General features: G+C 46.0%; 1 protein-coding gene across 1 annotated transcript; it reads left to right on the plus strand.

Moving 5' to 3' along the window:
* Positions 1-8,184: 8,184 nt before the first annotated feature.
* LOC145400886 (uncharacterized) lies at positions 8,185-9,443 on the plus strand. The gene is made up of 2 exons (XM_080273273.1): positions 8,185-8,315; positions 9,149-9,443. Exons 1-2 carry the CDS (start codon positions 8,185-8,187, stop codon positions 9,441-9,443), a joined length of 426 nt encoding a protein of 141 aa, XP_080129399.1.
* Positions 9,444-15,808: the final 6,365 nt, after the last annotated feature.

Genomic DNA, 15,808 nt, shown 5'->3' on the forward strand with positions numbered 1-15,808 from the left:
CAAGCTCTGCGCTATCGTGGTCATACCCCCACCACGGGATGTTCACGGCATCCAAGCTTTCCTCGGCTTAACGTCCTATTACTGCCGTTTCAAGAAAGGGTTTCCCCATATCGCCAAACCCCTCCATGACCTGACCCGTAAGGGGGAACCGTTCCTCTGCATGGACAAGAGACGAGCAGCCTTCCAGTAGCTCAAAGACAAGCCCATTTCCACCCCCATTGTGGATTTTCCCAACTACTACCTCTCCTTCCACCTCTACACCAACGTCTCGCTCCTTGCCATAGGTGCAGTATTAGCCCAAGTCCAAGAGGGCCATGAGCACATCATCACCTGTGCCAGCCGTACCCTGAATTAAGCGGAGAAAAATTATGCCACCACCAAGCGAGAATGCTTGGGCATAATTTGGGCACTCGAACACTTCCGAGCATATCTCTCCAGGACCCAAGTCACCATCATTACCAACCACTAGTCCCTCTAATGGTTACGACAGTCCGACTCCCACAAAGCCCAACTCATCAGATGGCGTGAAACCCTGGAGGAATTCAACTACGAAATCTCATACCAACCCGGCAAACTCCATACCAACACGGACGCTCTCTCTCAGCTCCCCATCCATGCTGCCCAGCCGGAACCTGACCTCCTCCAGCAGTGGAACCGCAAGGAGCACCCCCCATTGATTCCTCACCATCTTTTCAAAAAGCTTTACCGGCAGGGCGACCACCTTCTGACCCCCTCCGGTCATATCCTCTTAGCCCCTGACACTGCCCTCGATGCCCTACGACCTTCACACCCACAACAGCATCCACCTGGGTACAAAAAATTGCTGCAAGTGTTAAACATTACCTACTGGGCACCAAACTCTTTTGCCCATGCCAAAGAAATCATCCAAAGCTGCCACGCCTGCGCCCTTGGTAAAGACATCACATGTACCACAGGACCCTTGGGGCGTATCACCACCCACAAACCCTGGCAGCTGTTATCAATTGACATAGTAAGGCCTCTGTCTCCAAAATCGGGCTATAGATACGTCATCACATTCATAGACACGTATTCCAAGTTCGTTGTGGCCTGCCCAGCAAAGGAACACCACGCTGTCGCAGTAGCCGATGCCCTCATTTGGCACGTTTTCCCCTACTTTGGCATTCCCCAAGCGATCCACTCAGATAACGCGCCTGAATTCACCAGTAAGATCTGGGAGGAGCTAGCCAATATTTTTGGGTACAACATCTCCCATTCCTCCCCCTACTGGCCACAGGGAAACGCAGTGTGCAAGCACAGCCATCGTACCCTCATGAACCAGCTCCGCACACGAATAGAAGCCACTAAGGACGACGACTGGCTCGCCCACGTAAAAATCGTACAATGGGGCATCAACTTCTGCTTCTGGGAGGCCAGAATTTCGCAATATGAGCGAATATTCGGAGAGACCTCCCTCCTGCTGCCCCTTCAGCAACATCTGCAACTGCCCACTTCCGCTCCCACGACGGACCCCCTACACCACCTCAAGCACCGTCTGACCCACCTCCAACACAACTTAGACCTTGGCCCCGACACAGCATCTAACCCCTACAAGCCAGGCGACACTGTCATGATCGCCCAGCTCCCCACCCCTCACAAACTCACACCCTGTTTCACAGGACCACACACCATCACTCGCGTCCCCAACCCCTATCAAGTCACTGTTGACTACCACGGAGCCCCTCGCACCCATCGAAACCGGTACGTACACCCCTTCCACACTCCTACACCCAATGCCCCGCCCCCATGCCCCATCCCGCCCCCTACCCCGGCACCCCCCCTCCCACCTACAAATGCTACATCTCCTCCTCCCCATCCCCCTCCCCCTCCCCATCCCCTACCACTTCTGCCTTCCCGGCTGCCACGCCGCATCACACCTCACCTGACAGCTCACCTGCACCACCAACACCCGGCTGCTCCTCCATCCCCTCCCTACCCGCCACCCCCTCTCCCGCCCCCTGCACCACATGTCCCGCCCTCATCCCCACACCTCCACCTCCTCCCTTACCCATCGCCGCCTCCACCCCCTCCGACCCACCACACCTCCACACCCCCACTCCTCACTCCCCGCGCCCAACCTCAACCACACCCCACCTAATTACACGTTCCCCACGCGCCTCACGCCCACACCAACCCTGCATGCCCACATCACCACCTACACCAACCCTCAAATCAACCACTACCCACTCCGGCTGCCTCTCCCACCCACCCGCCCGATACGCCCAGTCTCTCACCCCACCCGACGCGCTGCAAAAACAAACTCCCACCCCTGCCCTAAACCATCTCACCCTCATGCTACATCAAGCCCAAATCCCAGCCATTTATACTCCCCAGAGACACTACGCCGCATTACCCCGGCACAAAACCCGACCCCTACCTTCCGTCTCAAGCATTCAGCACCACACCACACCACGGGCAACAACTTCCAACATAAGGATACGACGAGCTGTATGGGCGCCATCACTCAGGCACAACCAACGAGTCCGAGGACCACACCACCTCCTCCACCTCCTCCACTGCGGTGTCCACCCTCTTCCTCACCTGTGAGCTAGAGCAGGACGAGAACACTGCCACCATAGCCTGGCACGCCTTCCTCCGACATCTAAAGCCCATCTACGCCACCCACGATACGCAAGTCTACCACCTCCAGTCACGGGGACATGACTTTTTCCCAGTGGACAGTGGCAAAATGCAGCATAATGCCCCCTGGAGTACCCAGCCACCCCCAAAAGGAATACAGCATAGTGCCCCCATGAACTCCCAGACACCCCCACAAGAAGCCCACGGAGGAGCAGCAGCAGCATGCCAGGATTCAGTGCGACAACGGCCTAAATCAGCCCAGGCCATGCACCCCTATGATCCAGAGCCTGCCCGCCATCGCCATAGCAGGAATACTGCACTACCTTCCGGGTGAGATTTCACCAACCAGCTAAGGGGTGGAGCTGCCTATCCAGCTCCTGCCAGCACCCTAAAGGAGATGGCCTGTAGCCACTCCCGCCTTCCACAGGAGACGGCCTGAAGCCGCTCTGAAGGTGTCTTCCTCTTTGAGACGGCCTGTAGCTGCTCACCCCTCGCTAAGGAAACGGCCAGTAGCCATCCTGAGGGTAATAAGGAGACGGCCTGTAGTCGCTCCCGCCTTCGCCAAGAGACGGCCTGTAGCCGCTCTGAAGGTGTTCTTCCGGAGACAGCCTGTTGCTGCTACAAACCCCTCCTGCTGGAGACGGCCTGTAGTCACTCCCACCTTCGTCAGATGGCCTGTAGCCACTCTGAAGGCATTCCCCCAGAGACGGCCTGTAGCCGCTTGCCCCTCACTAAGGAGATGGCCTGTAGCCGCTCTGAGGGTAATGAGGAGACAGCCTGTAGCCGCTCTGAGGGTAATGAGGAGACAGCCTGTAGCCGCTCCCGCCTTCGCCAGATGGCCTGTAGCCGCTCTGAAGGTGCTCCCCTTGAGATGGTCTGTAGCTGCTCCAAACCCCTCCTGAAGGAGACGGCCTGTAGTCGCTCCCACCTTCGTCAGATGGCCTGTAGCTGCTCCCACCTTCATCAGACGGCCTGTAGCCGCTCGCCCCTCACTAAGGAGACAGCCTGTAGCCGCTCTGAGGGTAATGGGGAGACGGCCTGTAACTGCTTCCACCTTCGTCAGACGGCCTGTAGCTGCTCCAAAGGTGTTCCCCTTGAGACTGCCTGTAGCCGCTCCCACCATCGTCAGACGGCCTGTAGCCACTCCGAAGGTGTAGCTGGGTCTGCTGGCAGACATTCATCCTCTCAGGCCATGGCCAGTAGCCGGGCCTTGGTGGCCAGTAGCCGCACCCCTAGGAAGCCATGGCCAGTAGCCGGGCCCTACAGCAGGAAGTGGCCAAGAGCCACCCCGCCGCCAAAGTTTGACGCCTGTTCCCCAACCACCAGCACAGAGGGCATAGAGGAGTATTGGAGAGGCTCTATAGTCTCCCCTGGCCTCCGCTCCCTGCGACTGGCTCTGGAGGAGAGCCACCTGACGGACCCTGACACAGGCCGGTGCCGCAGCCCCCTTCTGTCGGTGCCACCCAGCCCTGGGGACCGCAGTCCTCGGGAACCCCAGACCCTCCCCAGAACGCCCGGGCAGGAACTCCCTACACCTCGACGACAGAGGACCTCCCCCTCTGTCAGGAGCCTGAACGACCGATTCAGGCAATTGTTTGGCCCCAGTCCTTAAGGCCACACTCCGGTCCCTAGCCCTGAGAGTTCGGGCCCCATCACTGCCAATAGCCCTGGACGAGAGCAGGCGCCCCTGCACGTGATCCCGTGTCCCATGAACATGAAGACTTCTGGTGATGCCCAGCCCCGTCAGTAGCAGAGCTGTTCTTACCTAATTGTTCTTACCTAATTGTATCTTTACAGGAATGAGTCAAGCTCGTACTGTCCCGTGTCTTAAACCATATTTATCGTACATATCCTTAAATTTGTGAATTGTTTTGGCACACACTATTTCATTCGGTAGTGCATTCCATTGATCAATTGCTCTGTTTGGGAAACTGAATTTCCTTACGTCTTTATCACCTCTCTTCTTATGCAGTTTTTTGCAGTGTCCTCTTGCTGATGCTTCTCCATATGTTAAGTAATCATTTATGTCTATTTTCTCCTTCCCTGATATGCACTTATATAGCATTATCATGTCACCTCTTTTCCTTCTCTCCTGTAGTGTTGGTAGATTCAGTTTATTTAGTCTTTCTTCGTAGCTTAGGTCCCTTAAGCTTGGTATCCATCTTGTAGCGGCCCTTTGAACTTTTTCAATCTTGTCTATATGCTTTTTGAGATGAGGACTCCAGACTACTGATGCATATTCCAGGGTTGGTCTAATGAATGATGTTATTATCCTTCTTAGCATGTCTTCATTTATGTATGTGAATGCTATTCTCATATTTGCAAGCAGCGTATACATGTTCCGTACCTTCTCGCTGATGTGGTCAGCCGGAGATAGTCTGTTATTGATAATCACACCTAGGTCTTTCTCTCTTTCTGATGTGTATAGGGTTTTATTTCCTAACTTATAATCCCAATCAGGTCTTTTTCCACTTTTACCAAACTTGATTACATGACACTTGTCCACATTGAATTCCATTTGCCATGTACTACTCCATTCATGAAGTTTATTTAATTCTTCTTGTAGCTCTTTACAAGAGTCTGTGTTAGTAATTCTCCTTTGTATTTTTGCAACATCAAGCATATTCAGATAGGTCTCATTTCCAGTGTTACTGTTTATATCATTTATATACACTAAAAACGTGATTGGTGCCAGCACTGAACCCTGTGGTACTCCACTAGTCACTTCTTTCCATGATGAGTAGTTTCTTCTTAGTACTGTTCTCATTTCTCTTTTTATGAGAAAGTTTTGCATCCAACAAAACAGTTTGCCTCGAATTCCTCCCTGATGGTACAGTTTCCATAAAAGTCTTTGGTGTGGTACTGTCAAAAGCTTTCTTGAAATCTAAATAGATACTGTCCACCCATCCTTCCCTTTCCTGTATTGTGTTTGTTACTCTGTCATAGTAGCTCAACAGATTCGTAACACATGATTTTCCTTTTCTGAAACCAAACTGTCTTTCTGTTATCATACTGTGTTCTTCTAGATGATTTACCCAAGCTTTTCTTATAAGCTTTTCTAATACCTTGCTTACAACACTGGTCAGTGATACTGGTCGGTAGTTTAGTGGATTTTGTCTATTTCCTTTCTTGAATAAGGGGACAATATTTGCTTTTTTCCATATATCAGGTAGTTTACCTTGACTCAAGGATTTCTTGAAAATTAAAAATAATGGTTTACTTAACTCCTTTGCACATTCTCGTAATACCCAACATGAAATTTCATCAGGACCACTTGCTTTTCCTCTGTCTAATCTACTTAACTCCTCTTGTATTACTTTTTCTGCTATTTGTATATCTGGTAGTATGTGTGGACATGCGTGTTCCACATAGTCCCTCTCAAAATTTTTTTCTTCTGTAAAAACTATTTGGAAATTCTTATTTAGTGCTTCACAAATATCTTTCTCTTGTGTATAAGTGATTCCCTCGTCCGTAATGGATTGTATAATATCTTTTAATTTGGTTTTGCTTCTGATATAGCTGTAAAACAGCTTTGGTTGATCACTACTTTTATTTATTATATCCTCCTCAAACTGTTTTTGGGCTTCCCTCCTTATTCTTGTATAGTCGTTTCTTGCCTGTTTGTAATTATTATACACCCTTTCACTATTGTGTCTTCTGTATCTATTCCACAACAAATCTCTTCTTTCTTTTGATTTTTTACATTCTGTATTGAACCATTTCTGTATTTTCTTACCTGCTTCTTTGTGCTGTGGGATGTACTTATGGACTCCTATTTCATAAAATTCACAGAATTTTTTATATACAGTATTTAAATCTTGTCCTCTAAGCTCATTTTCCCAATCAGCTTCTAAGAAATACTTCTTTAGGTCTTGATAATTTCCCTTTTTATAGTTTAGGCTCTTTTTGTAACTTTCATTGCTGTTTACTATGTCATATGCTATCCTGAAGTTATAATTCAGTACTGCATGATCGCTTTTGCCGAGTGGAGGGTGATATATTAAACTGTCAATATCATTTTCTTGCCTAGTAAATATTAGATCTAGCACTGAAGGTACATCAAGTCCTCTTTTTCTGGTGGTTTCCCTCACATGTTGCGTTAGGAAAAACTCTTGTACGAGATCCAGGAGCTTTTGGTCCCAACAGCTTTCTTGGCTAATCATATCTAGAGTATTCCAATTTATATTTGTATTGAAATCCCCAGTTAGTATAATTCTTTCCGATTTCTCTTCCATTTTATGTAGTAATGATCTTATACTCTGAATTGTACTCTCTGCCAGGTCCTCATATTCGTCTCTTTCCCATGTGTTTGATCTGGGTGGCATGTACAAATTGGCTACAAGTACTTTACCTTCAGATGTGTTGATCTCTACTGCAATCAGTTCTACTTGTGATGGTATATCTAGTTTTATTTCATTGACTTTTAGATTTTTCTTAGTTAATATTATAATTCCTCCGTTTTTTAAATTTCTGTCTCTTCTCCATATATTGTATTCCTCTAAGTTTAGTATGTCATTGGATATCCTTGGTGTTAATTTTGTTTCAGTTAGGCATGTTATTTGTGGTTCATTTTCTCTGACATAATCATTCATCTCTAGTAATTTAGATACCATTCCATCCACATTTGAGTACATCAACTTTATCATCTTGTTTATATACTTGTCATGACATGGTTCTACTACCTTCCTCCTTTTTCTTCCATCGATGAAACCGTCCCTGGTGCCACCTGCTACTACCACAAACCGCTCACCTTCTCCGGGAGGCACCTGACGACTGAAGGTGGCACTGGTGGTAGGCTGTGATGTGTCCACCCACTCTTTACTGTGGTGTATTCGGGTAGTAAACCACGTCTCGTCGACGTAAACGACCTGTCTCCCCTCCTCCCGATGTGTCTTGAGTGCTTGAAGAGCGTTAATACGGCGACACACAACATCTAAGGATTCCTTCCTAACGTACATTTTCCTCTGTGAGGTCTTAAACCTGAACCCCATATTGTGAAGTAATCGCCACACCGCCGTCTCTGAGGTTTCCCCTGGGATGATGTCTGCCCTCTTTAACTCTTCACGCAAAGTACCAATAGTGAAGGTTTGCTTGGCAGCAAACTTGCCATGTACAGTCGCGAGCAGATGAAATGGAGACACCAGCACACACACCTCTGGGTCGCTTCTACCCGACGAGTTACGGGAGAGTGAGAGAGGGAGGGGGGTGTATGGAGGGGCTGGTGGTGGGAAAAAGATCAAGAGAGGGAAGGGAAGGGAAGGGAGGAGAGGAGGGGCGGCAATAACCATGGCTGTCAAGGTCTTACTTTATCTTGATTATGGATTAATGTTTGATTTTGGGAGAGCTTAATTAATCATGATGTCAATCACATCACTGATAATGGGTTTTAATTTAAAACTGTTTTCACTTGAAGCGAGAGAGTAGTTTGTTGTGTCATAGATGAAGCTGGCACCTTTGCAGCTGAACTGTGGCTTCATAAGATTCTATACAACAGCCAAAGCGTTAACCTAATGGTTCATATTGGCTAAACCGAGATGAAGAGGAGTTCATCAGCACTATGGGTATCACACAAGGCTGCTGCTCACGATGGAGAGACGATTTGAGGTCATAGCAGAGCGGGGTCGCATAACTGGACTCCGAGAGAGTGGAATGTCCATCCGTGATATAGCCAGGACCATGGGGTGCTCTACAGGGAAGGTTTCACGGTGGATCAGGAGGTGAGCCTAAAAGTTATACTCTCCATTTCAGTCCCTATGGCATATCGTTTTTTGCAAATATCTTCAACACAAACATTTGGATGAATGACATTTTGGAACCGCATTTTTGAGACCCTCCCCTAATTTGTGACACTACAGTGCTTTCTCAAGTGTGTATAATAAAGGAGTTTACTTATGGTTATTAATGCGAAGCTGGCAAGAGTCATGTAGACATTCGGACAGGGGAAGACCTCCCTCTCTCCTTGCCTTCCTCATCCGAACCCCAGCCATCACCATCACGTTCCGAATGTTTACACCTGGCAATGCACTCTAGTGTCATAAATTAGGGAAGGGTGTCACACAAGCTGTGTGAAAATGTCCTATTCATCCATATGTTTGTTTGGAAGATATTATCGAAAAACGATATGTCATAGGGTCTGAAACGAAGAGTAATCCACGGGTAATAATGGGATCAATTAAGGAGAAACTATCTTGTTAATACATTTAGGTCTACTGAATCCTCCAAACTATGTCACGAAACAGATCCCTTACTAGGAACAATGTGGTCGTCTGTTTCCTGGTGTAGATTGAACGAAACAATAGCCCAGCAATTTACCAGCAAGAGAGGCTCCTCTTAAATTGCTGTGGGAATCCAGTGCTAAGATATTTCTACAGCTCTTGATGCGAAAGTGCTAGAGTACAGAGCTCCATATCTTCTCGGAACTTGAACAGGATGTGTGGAATAACTGCAAATCAATATCTATTGTGATGTATATTTTTCATGTATTAATCTTCTTTCAATGCATTCATGCCGATATTTCCCGTATGATTTATAGTAAATGCTGGTAACACAGGTGGCACGAAAGTGGCAACTTGGCTAATTTGCCAAGGGGAAGACCACCACGCTGCACTACACCTGCCCAGGACCGTGATATTGCCGCTTCAGCAGAGGCACACCCGCACACTAACGCTGTGGCCATCCGTGACACCCAACACCTCGATGCCAGTGTGTGGACAGTGCGACGGCGACTTCACGAAGCAGGCCTGCATCACAGAGTTCCTGCACCGAAGGATCGTCTCACTCAGCAGCACCGAGATGGGAGGCTACAGTTTGCCAGAGAGCACATTAACAAAGACAATGATTTTTGAGAGCGTGTAATCTGGACTGATGAGAAAACATTCAGCTCTACAAATCATGGCCAGCTTCACTGTTGGAGGTGCAACAATACTCGGTGAGTATAGTTTTCGTCAAATTAAAGAATGCTTGAAGATTATTTAACCAAACATGCATTCTGTCATGATTGTTTAGCTTAACAACTTGCATATATAAAAACTACCATAAAACTTTTCTTCCAGATACGACCGCCAGAATATCTATGAGGAACGCAGGAGTGGTCACCAAACTGTAAATGTTTGGGGTTGGATAAGCCACCATGGAATGGGTGATATGCATCATATACAGGGTAGATTTAATGACAAAGGTATGTGGAAATCCTTACCCACGAATTCGTACCATCTTTTGCCAACAGGAATCACCCATTTCCAGAGGGCCCGGTATACTTTGTGCACGACCGCTGCCCTATCCACCAAGCCAGGGTCGTACAGGAATGGTTCAGTAATCATCCACAATTTCAACTGTTACCGTGGCCCAGTAAAGGGGCTGATTGCAACCCCATTGAAAACATTTGGGGCTCCATGGTGAAAACATGGATCCCTGGTGAGGAAAGGACGCCTGCTGAACTCCTAAATCACGCCAAGGAGGTGTGGGAGACATTCAGAGCACAGCCGGAGCTCGTGAACCGCCACACAGGAAACATGCAGCGGAGACTTCAAGCTGTGATTGACAGAGAGGGTGGATGGACAGGATATTAATCACGTGAATATTTTACTTGCAGATTTTGTTGTTTGTATCTATCCGTCCATCTATAATAAGATCATGTTCCCTTACAAATACGCATTAATGCACACAAAAACGGTAATTGTTTTGGTTGGTGCAAGTCTATTAATTCTATTTCCCTACATCAGTCGTAACTATATAACTTTATTGTAACATGATGCATTTTTTTTCTCCACAGTCTGCTGTCAATGCGTGTTTCCGTCTTGGCTTGTGGCAGAGTGCCGAGGCTCTGTCCTTTACCTCCCATGGTCGAGAGCGGCAAGTGGTTAGAGTCGTGGCTGCAGCGTGAGACCTGAGCTATGATGTCTATGATGTTTAGTGCCAGCTGGATTCATTACAGCATGGAATGTATTTACTAATTTAATAATCTTGTCGACAATTGTAAAAATATTGTATTTAACATAGCTGTGTAATGCTTTCCTTCATTTTCCATATAAGTAGTAGTTATAGTGTTACATTATTTTGGAACATATAAAATACTTTTCATACCGGTATGAATGTCTGACATCCTTCCACAATCTAAATAAAATGTTAGTTCCATTATAAGATATTGTGTGGTGTCTCCTCCTGATACGATTTCGTTAGACAGGCAGCTCTCCTATTGTCTGATCTATTTACTTCTTGTCATGGGTTAAAGATTTTTTATAAATGAGTATCTACAAGTATAAGGCATCATACAGTATATTAGTATAATGAATGACCTACTCATGACAAACATCTTGTTTGCACCATAGAGACCTGTTTGTTGCATGATCCTCTGCCCTAGTGTAAACAGAAATTAACTTAAAGCAAAGTTTTAAGCATGGAAATCCCAGGCAATTTAGATGATGATGATGATCAGTCAAAGCAGGTGGAGGGAGCAGTGGACGCACACACACACACACACAAATCAAGTATATTGCCAGAATGGGTTTATTGTCTAACAAAACTCACTCCTTATACAGATGTTATGCCTGGCAACCACCTTCTTACTCAGACAGCATAGAATGTTGGCGGCCCCTCGCCTCCCATTCCTCTTACCACCAGCCCCTACCCCCAGAGTCTCCCATCTCCTTTCTTTCTCTCTCCTCCCCTCCACCCGTGCCAAATTATAATAGGCTTTTCTGTCTCAAAAGTATCCCTCCCCAGGTGCGAGTTCCATTCGAGGGGTTCATTGGTGAGAGGTGAAACTGGAAGGGGTTCAAGAGGGAGGGGGTAACACCTGTTTGAGCGGTGTGGTGGAAAATATTGGGGAATGAGGAGAATAGTAATGTAGTCATAAGCCAAAGGTGAAGAAAATATGTGCACGTCGGGTTAACACTTGTCTGTGATGGTTCTGGTGCCCAACAATTAATGGATGAACATTTTAATAGGTTGATTGTGCTCGTCATTCAGGATGACAGCATAAATATGTCTTGCTATATGTCATCAGACTCTAGCCATGATTATACACATTTTTTATCTTGGGAATGCTAGGGATCAAAAGCATATGAAACCGAATTAGATGGATTTCACATTTACAAAGCTATGTATTGATTTTTAGTTAAGTCATCATACGTCAGTATTTGTTCGATATTACAACTGTAATGATTACAATTTCTTTAATGAATGGGCTATTTTCAGTGCTTAATGTGTTTTAGCAATAATTGTTAATAATATAAAATACGAGAACCACAGGTATTCATGTTTTTTATGATAAAAGAAAATTGTGAGGAACGGAGTGAGACAAACCCTCTTGCAGAATATAAGCTCATTTCTGGTGAAGTGAGGGTTCCATTCATGTGAACCGCAGTTCCCTTTACACACACACACACACACACACACACACACACACACACACACCAGGAATGTTGCCAGAATGGGAATAATGACTAACAAACTCGTCAATATCAAAATGTGATGCCTGGCAACCACCTTCATTCTCAGACAGCCAAGACTGTTTCTCCCTCCCCTTCCTCTCACCAAAAGCTCTCCCCCTCCCCCCCTCCCTCCCCAGCCTACCATCTCCTTTCTTCCTCTCTCACTCCCTGTCCCTCTTCAACTCGGCGTAGCCATTGTGAAACTTTAGGTTAACGATTTAGCTCTTGCCTTGATTCTTATGAAGCCACAGTTGAGCTGCGAAGCTAGCCATATCTTCATGTGTAATACAATATATTGCTCTCTCGCTTAAATGGAAAACAACTTAAAGTTACAAACCCATTACCTTATCAGTGATATGTATGACATCATGATTAATTAAGCTCGGCCAAAGTCAATCCTACATCCTTAAGATAAAGTAAAACCTGGACAGCCATGGTTACGCCTCTCGTACCCTCCCCTGCCCTTTCTCCCTCCACCAGCCCCTCCATTCCCTCCCCCCCTCCCTTCTTCCTCTCTCACTCCCCTCCACCCCACACCTAGTAACTAGTCGGGTAGAAGCGACCCAGAGGTGTGTGTGCTGGTGTCTCCATTTCATCTGCTCGCGACTGTACATGGCGGCGAATGGCACCAGCGGTGAAATTGTCAAAGACGGGTGGTGCGGCGAGGGATGTCGGTGTCCCAGGCGGTGTTGTCGAGGGAGTGGCTGTCCTGGGCGGTGTTGATGACCCAGAATGCGAGCTCGTGCTGCGCTTCACCATCATCCGTACAGCATTCACTGTCATCCCCATGGCGTCTGCAACACGATCACAGGGCCTGTGTGGAAAAGGCAGACCTTTACATGAGATATTTTGGTTCTTATAATTTTCCATTTGTAATTATCGATTTAGCGTTTCCCATGCAGGCAATAAAGGGATGCCATTGAAACGCTTTTATTGAAAACATGTTAATACGAAATATAGGCATGAATTCTTACCTATCCAAACTGATCCGTAGTTTTTTGGCTGCTGTCTCTCGGCTGAACACGTGGAAAAGTCGTAATGCAATTGCGGTTTTACAACCACAACGACAACATAACATGTTGGACATGGCAGTGACAAGGCAAGTTTCTTCATAGAATGCGGGAATAAGCCTAATGCTGCCCACTGCCCGTGGTTCACCATGTTAACGTATACCGTACGTGGAGGGAAGAGGGAGGAGGGTGGGGAAGAAGGGGTAGTGCATTTGGTGACGTCACAACTGAGTCACGCCTCACCTGTTCGAATGCCGTGTCGGCTGAAGGATACGACGTTATCACAGTCAAGGGTAAACGCCGTAATCAAGTACATTTGGCAATGCACTATAGTGCCTAAAATTAGGGCAGGGTGTGAAACAGGCCGTAGTAATATGCCATACTGATCCGACTGTTTGTTTCGAAGATATGTGCGAAAAACAACGGGTCAAGGCCCCTGAAACGCATAGTAGTAGCCATTTAATGTAACACAATTTGCTTTGCTTTTAAATGAATGTGTTTTTATGATAGGGGAACACACGAAGTAGCAACAAGCTGTAAAGTGATGGTTCATAACATGATGAAAAATGGTCACTTCAGTGATCATACAAGGCTGATATAAACGCACAGACATCACCAACACGTAACATTATATAATGACTCGCCTCCATTCGGTATCTATAACGTCCCTAGTGTAACAGACTAATATCAGACGTTTACCTCAGATACGTCTCAATAAAGTTGCTCATACATTCTTAATTGTATTGTAGATATGTAGTGTATGGAAAATAAAGTAAATATAATATTCCATTTCTTCGTTGTTTCAGTCAGACATTAGCATTTTTTACCCCCAAAGGCATTCAAGTACGTCAGATTTTAAGACAAATGCATCTTTGTTAGCTGTCAATGTGAATTTGATAGATTTCCTAAATCGTAAGCACATGCTGGCTGCTTGTCCCAAACTACTTTAAGCATAAACCAGACTTAGACCTTTTCAGGTCAATCAATAGCTTCTGCGTCTGTGTGTGTGTGTGTGTGTGTGTGTGTGTGTGTGTGTGTGTGTGTGTGTGTGTGTTGTGCAGTGTATAATACTGGGTCTCTCGCTGTCTAACTCTCTCAGTTTATCTCACAGAGACTCATAAGTAGGCTTAGGATAATCATGCATTTGCATATGTGCATATGCAAATGCATATTCTAGCCATTTATGAGCGTAAGTGCATAGTCCTACTTTTTTCTTTATTTATACGGCATATTCTTTGAAATTTCTTGGGTATTATAACATCTTCAACCTGTAAATTATTTAAAGTCATAATATCCATCAGATTATAATGAATTATATACTGTTTAATTGGCTGTGGTTGGGAAGGCCGTGACATGATGGTCAGTTGACAGCACCTGAATGAGATGGATTCGTGTATCACCACTTGACTCACCGGAGTCTGACATGCATACATGGCCTGTGACTAATATATATATATATATATATTTGGGTAGTGTGATGAGTAAGGATGGAGGTTTGGAGGGTGAAGTGCTTGAAAGGGTACAGCAGGGAAGAAAGGTTGCTGGTTCCTTGAAAGCAGTGATAGGAAACAGGGAAGTGAGCATGGAAGTAAAAAAGTTACTACATGACAGTATTGTGATACCAACTCTAACGTACGGAAGTGAAGCTTGGACATTGTTGGAAGGACACAAGTCAAGAGTGAGAGCAGTGGAAATGAGTTATTTAAGAGGAGCCTGTGGAGTCACGTGGAGAGACAGGCTGACGAATGAGGATATAAAGGAACGTTGTGGTGTGGATGTGGATGTGATAGGAAGCGTTGTGAGGAACACACTGAGGTGGTTTGGCCATGTGGAGAGGATGGAGGGTGAAAGACTGACAAAGAGAGTGTATGTGAGTGAGGTGGAGGGTGGAAGAGGGAGGGGAGACCGAGGATGAGATGGAGGGATGGGGTGGAGAGGTATATGAGAGAGGGGGTGTGAGTTGGGAGCAGGGCAGCGAAATGGCGGGGGACAGGGCGACTTGGAGGCGATTTGTTTGTGGCCACCCCAAACGGGATTGAGGCGTCAGGCAATAGATAGATATATATAAATATATATATATATATATATATATATATATATATATATATATATATATATATATATATATATATTTATATATATATATATATATATATATATATATATATATATATATATATATATATATATATATATATATATATATATATATATATATATAATTAGTGCCTTAGCCCCTGGTGGGGTCGGCCGCTCTTATATGTTGTCGTCAGTAATTTCTGTCCGCTGTGTCCTCTTCCTCCAGGCCTACCTGCCTCATTTCTTTCTCAGTTCCATCTCTCCACCTAATCCTTTGGCTTCCCCTAGTTCTTCTGCCTTCCACCTGACTCCTCCATGCCACCTTCACAGGATCAACTTCATCCTGGTCACATGCCCATACCACCTCAAACGTGCCTTTCTTGCCTTCTCCACAACTGACACAACTCCTGCCTCTGCTCTGATGTCATCATTCCTCCTCCTCTCTCTGTGACATTTCCATCAGCCATCGCAACATCCACATCTTTGTCCTCTCCAGCTGTTTCTCTTCATTCTTCCTCAACGCCCAGGCTTCTGCGCCATACAGCAATATAATAGCAAATTTTGGAAGATGGCTTCAGGTCATTTCTCCATCTACCTCATACACCCCAAAGGGAGGCGCGTTCCCCAGTTTGGAAAGCACTGGTTTACAAGAACATTGTCAACCAAGTGCTAACCCGACATAGTCATTGG

This window comes from Coenobita brevimanus, chromosome 6 (assembly GCF_032717465.1).
Source record: "Coenobita brevimanus isolate Jiangsu-jjx chromosome 6, ASM3271746v2, whole genome shotgun sequence".
NCBI classification, from domain to species: Eukaryota; Metazoa; Arthropoda; class Malacostraca; order Decapoda; family Coenobitidae; genus Coenobita; species Coenobita brevimanus.

Coding starts and splice junctions, on each gene's coding strand:
- LOC145400886 (XM_080273273.1), top strand. CDS start 8,185: ATGGAGAGACGATTTGAGGTCATAGCAGAGCGGGGTCGCATAACTGGA. Junction 8,316..9,148: donor GTTTCACGGTGGATCAGGAG/GTGAGCCTAAAA, acceptor CTGGTAACACAG/GTGGCACGAAAGTGGCAACT.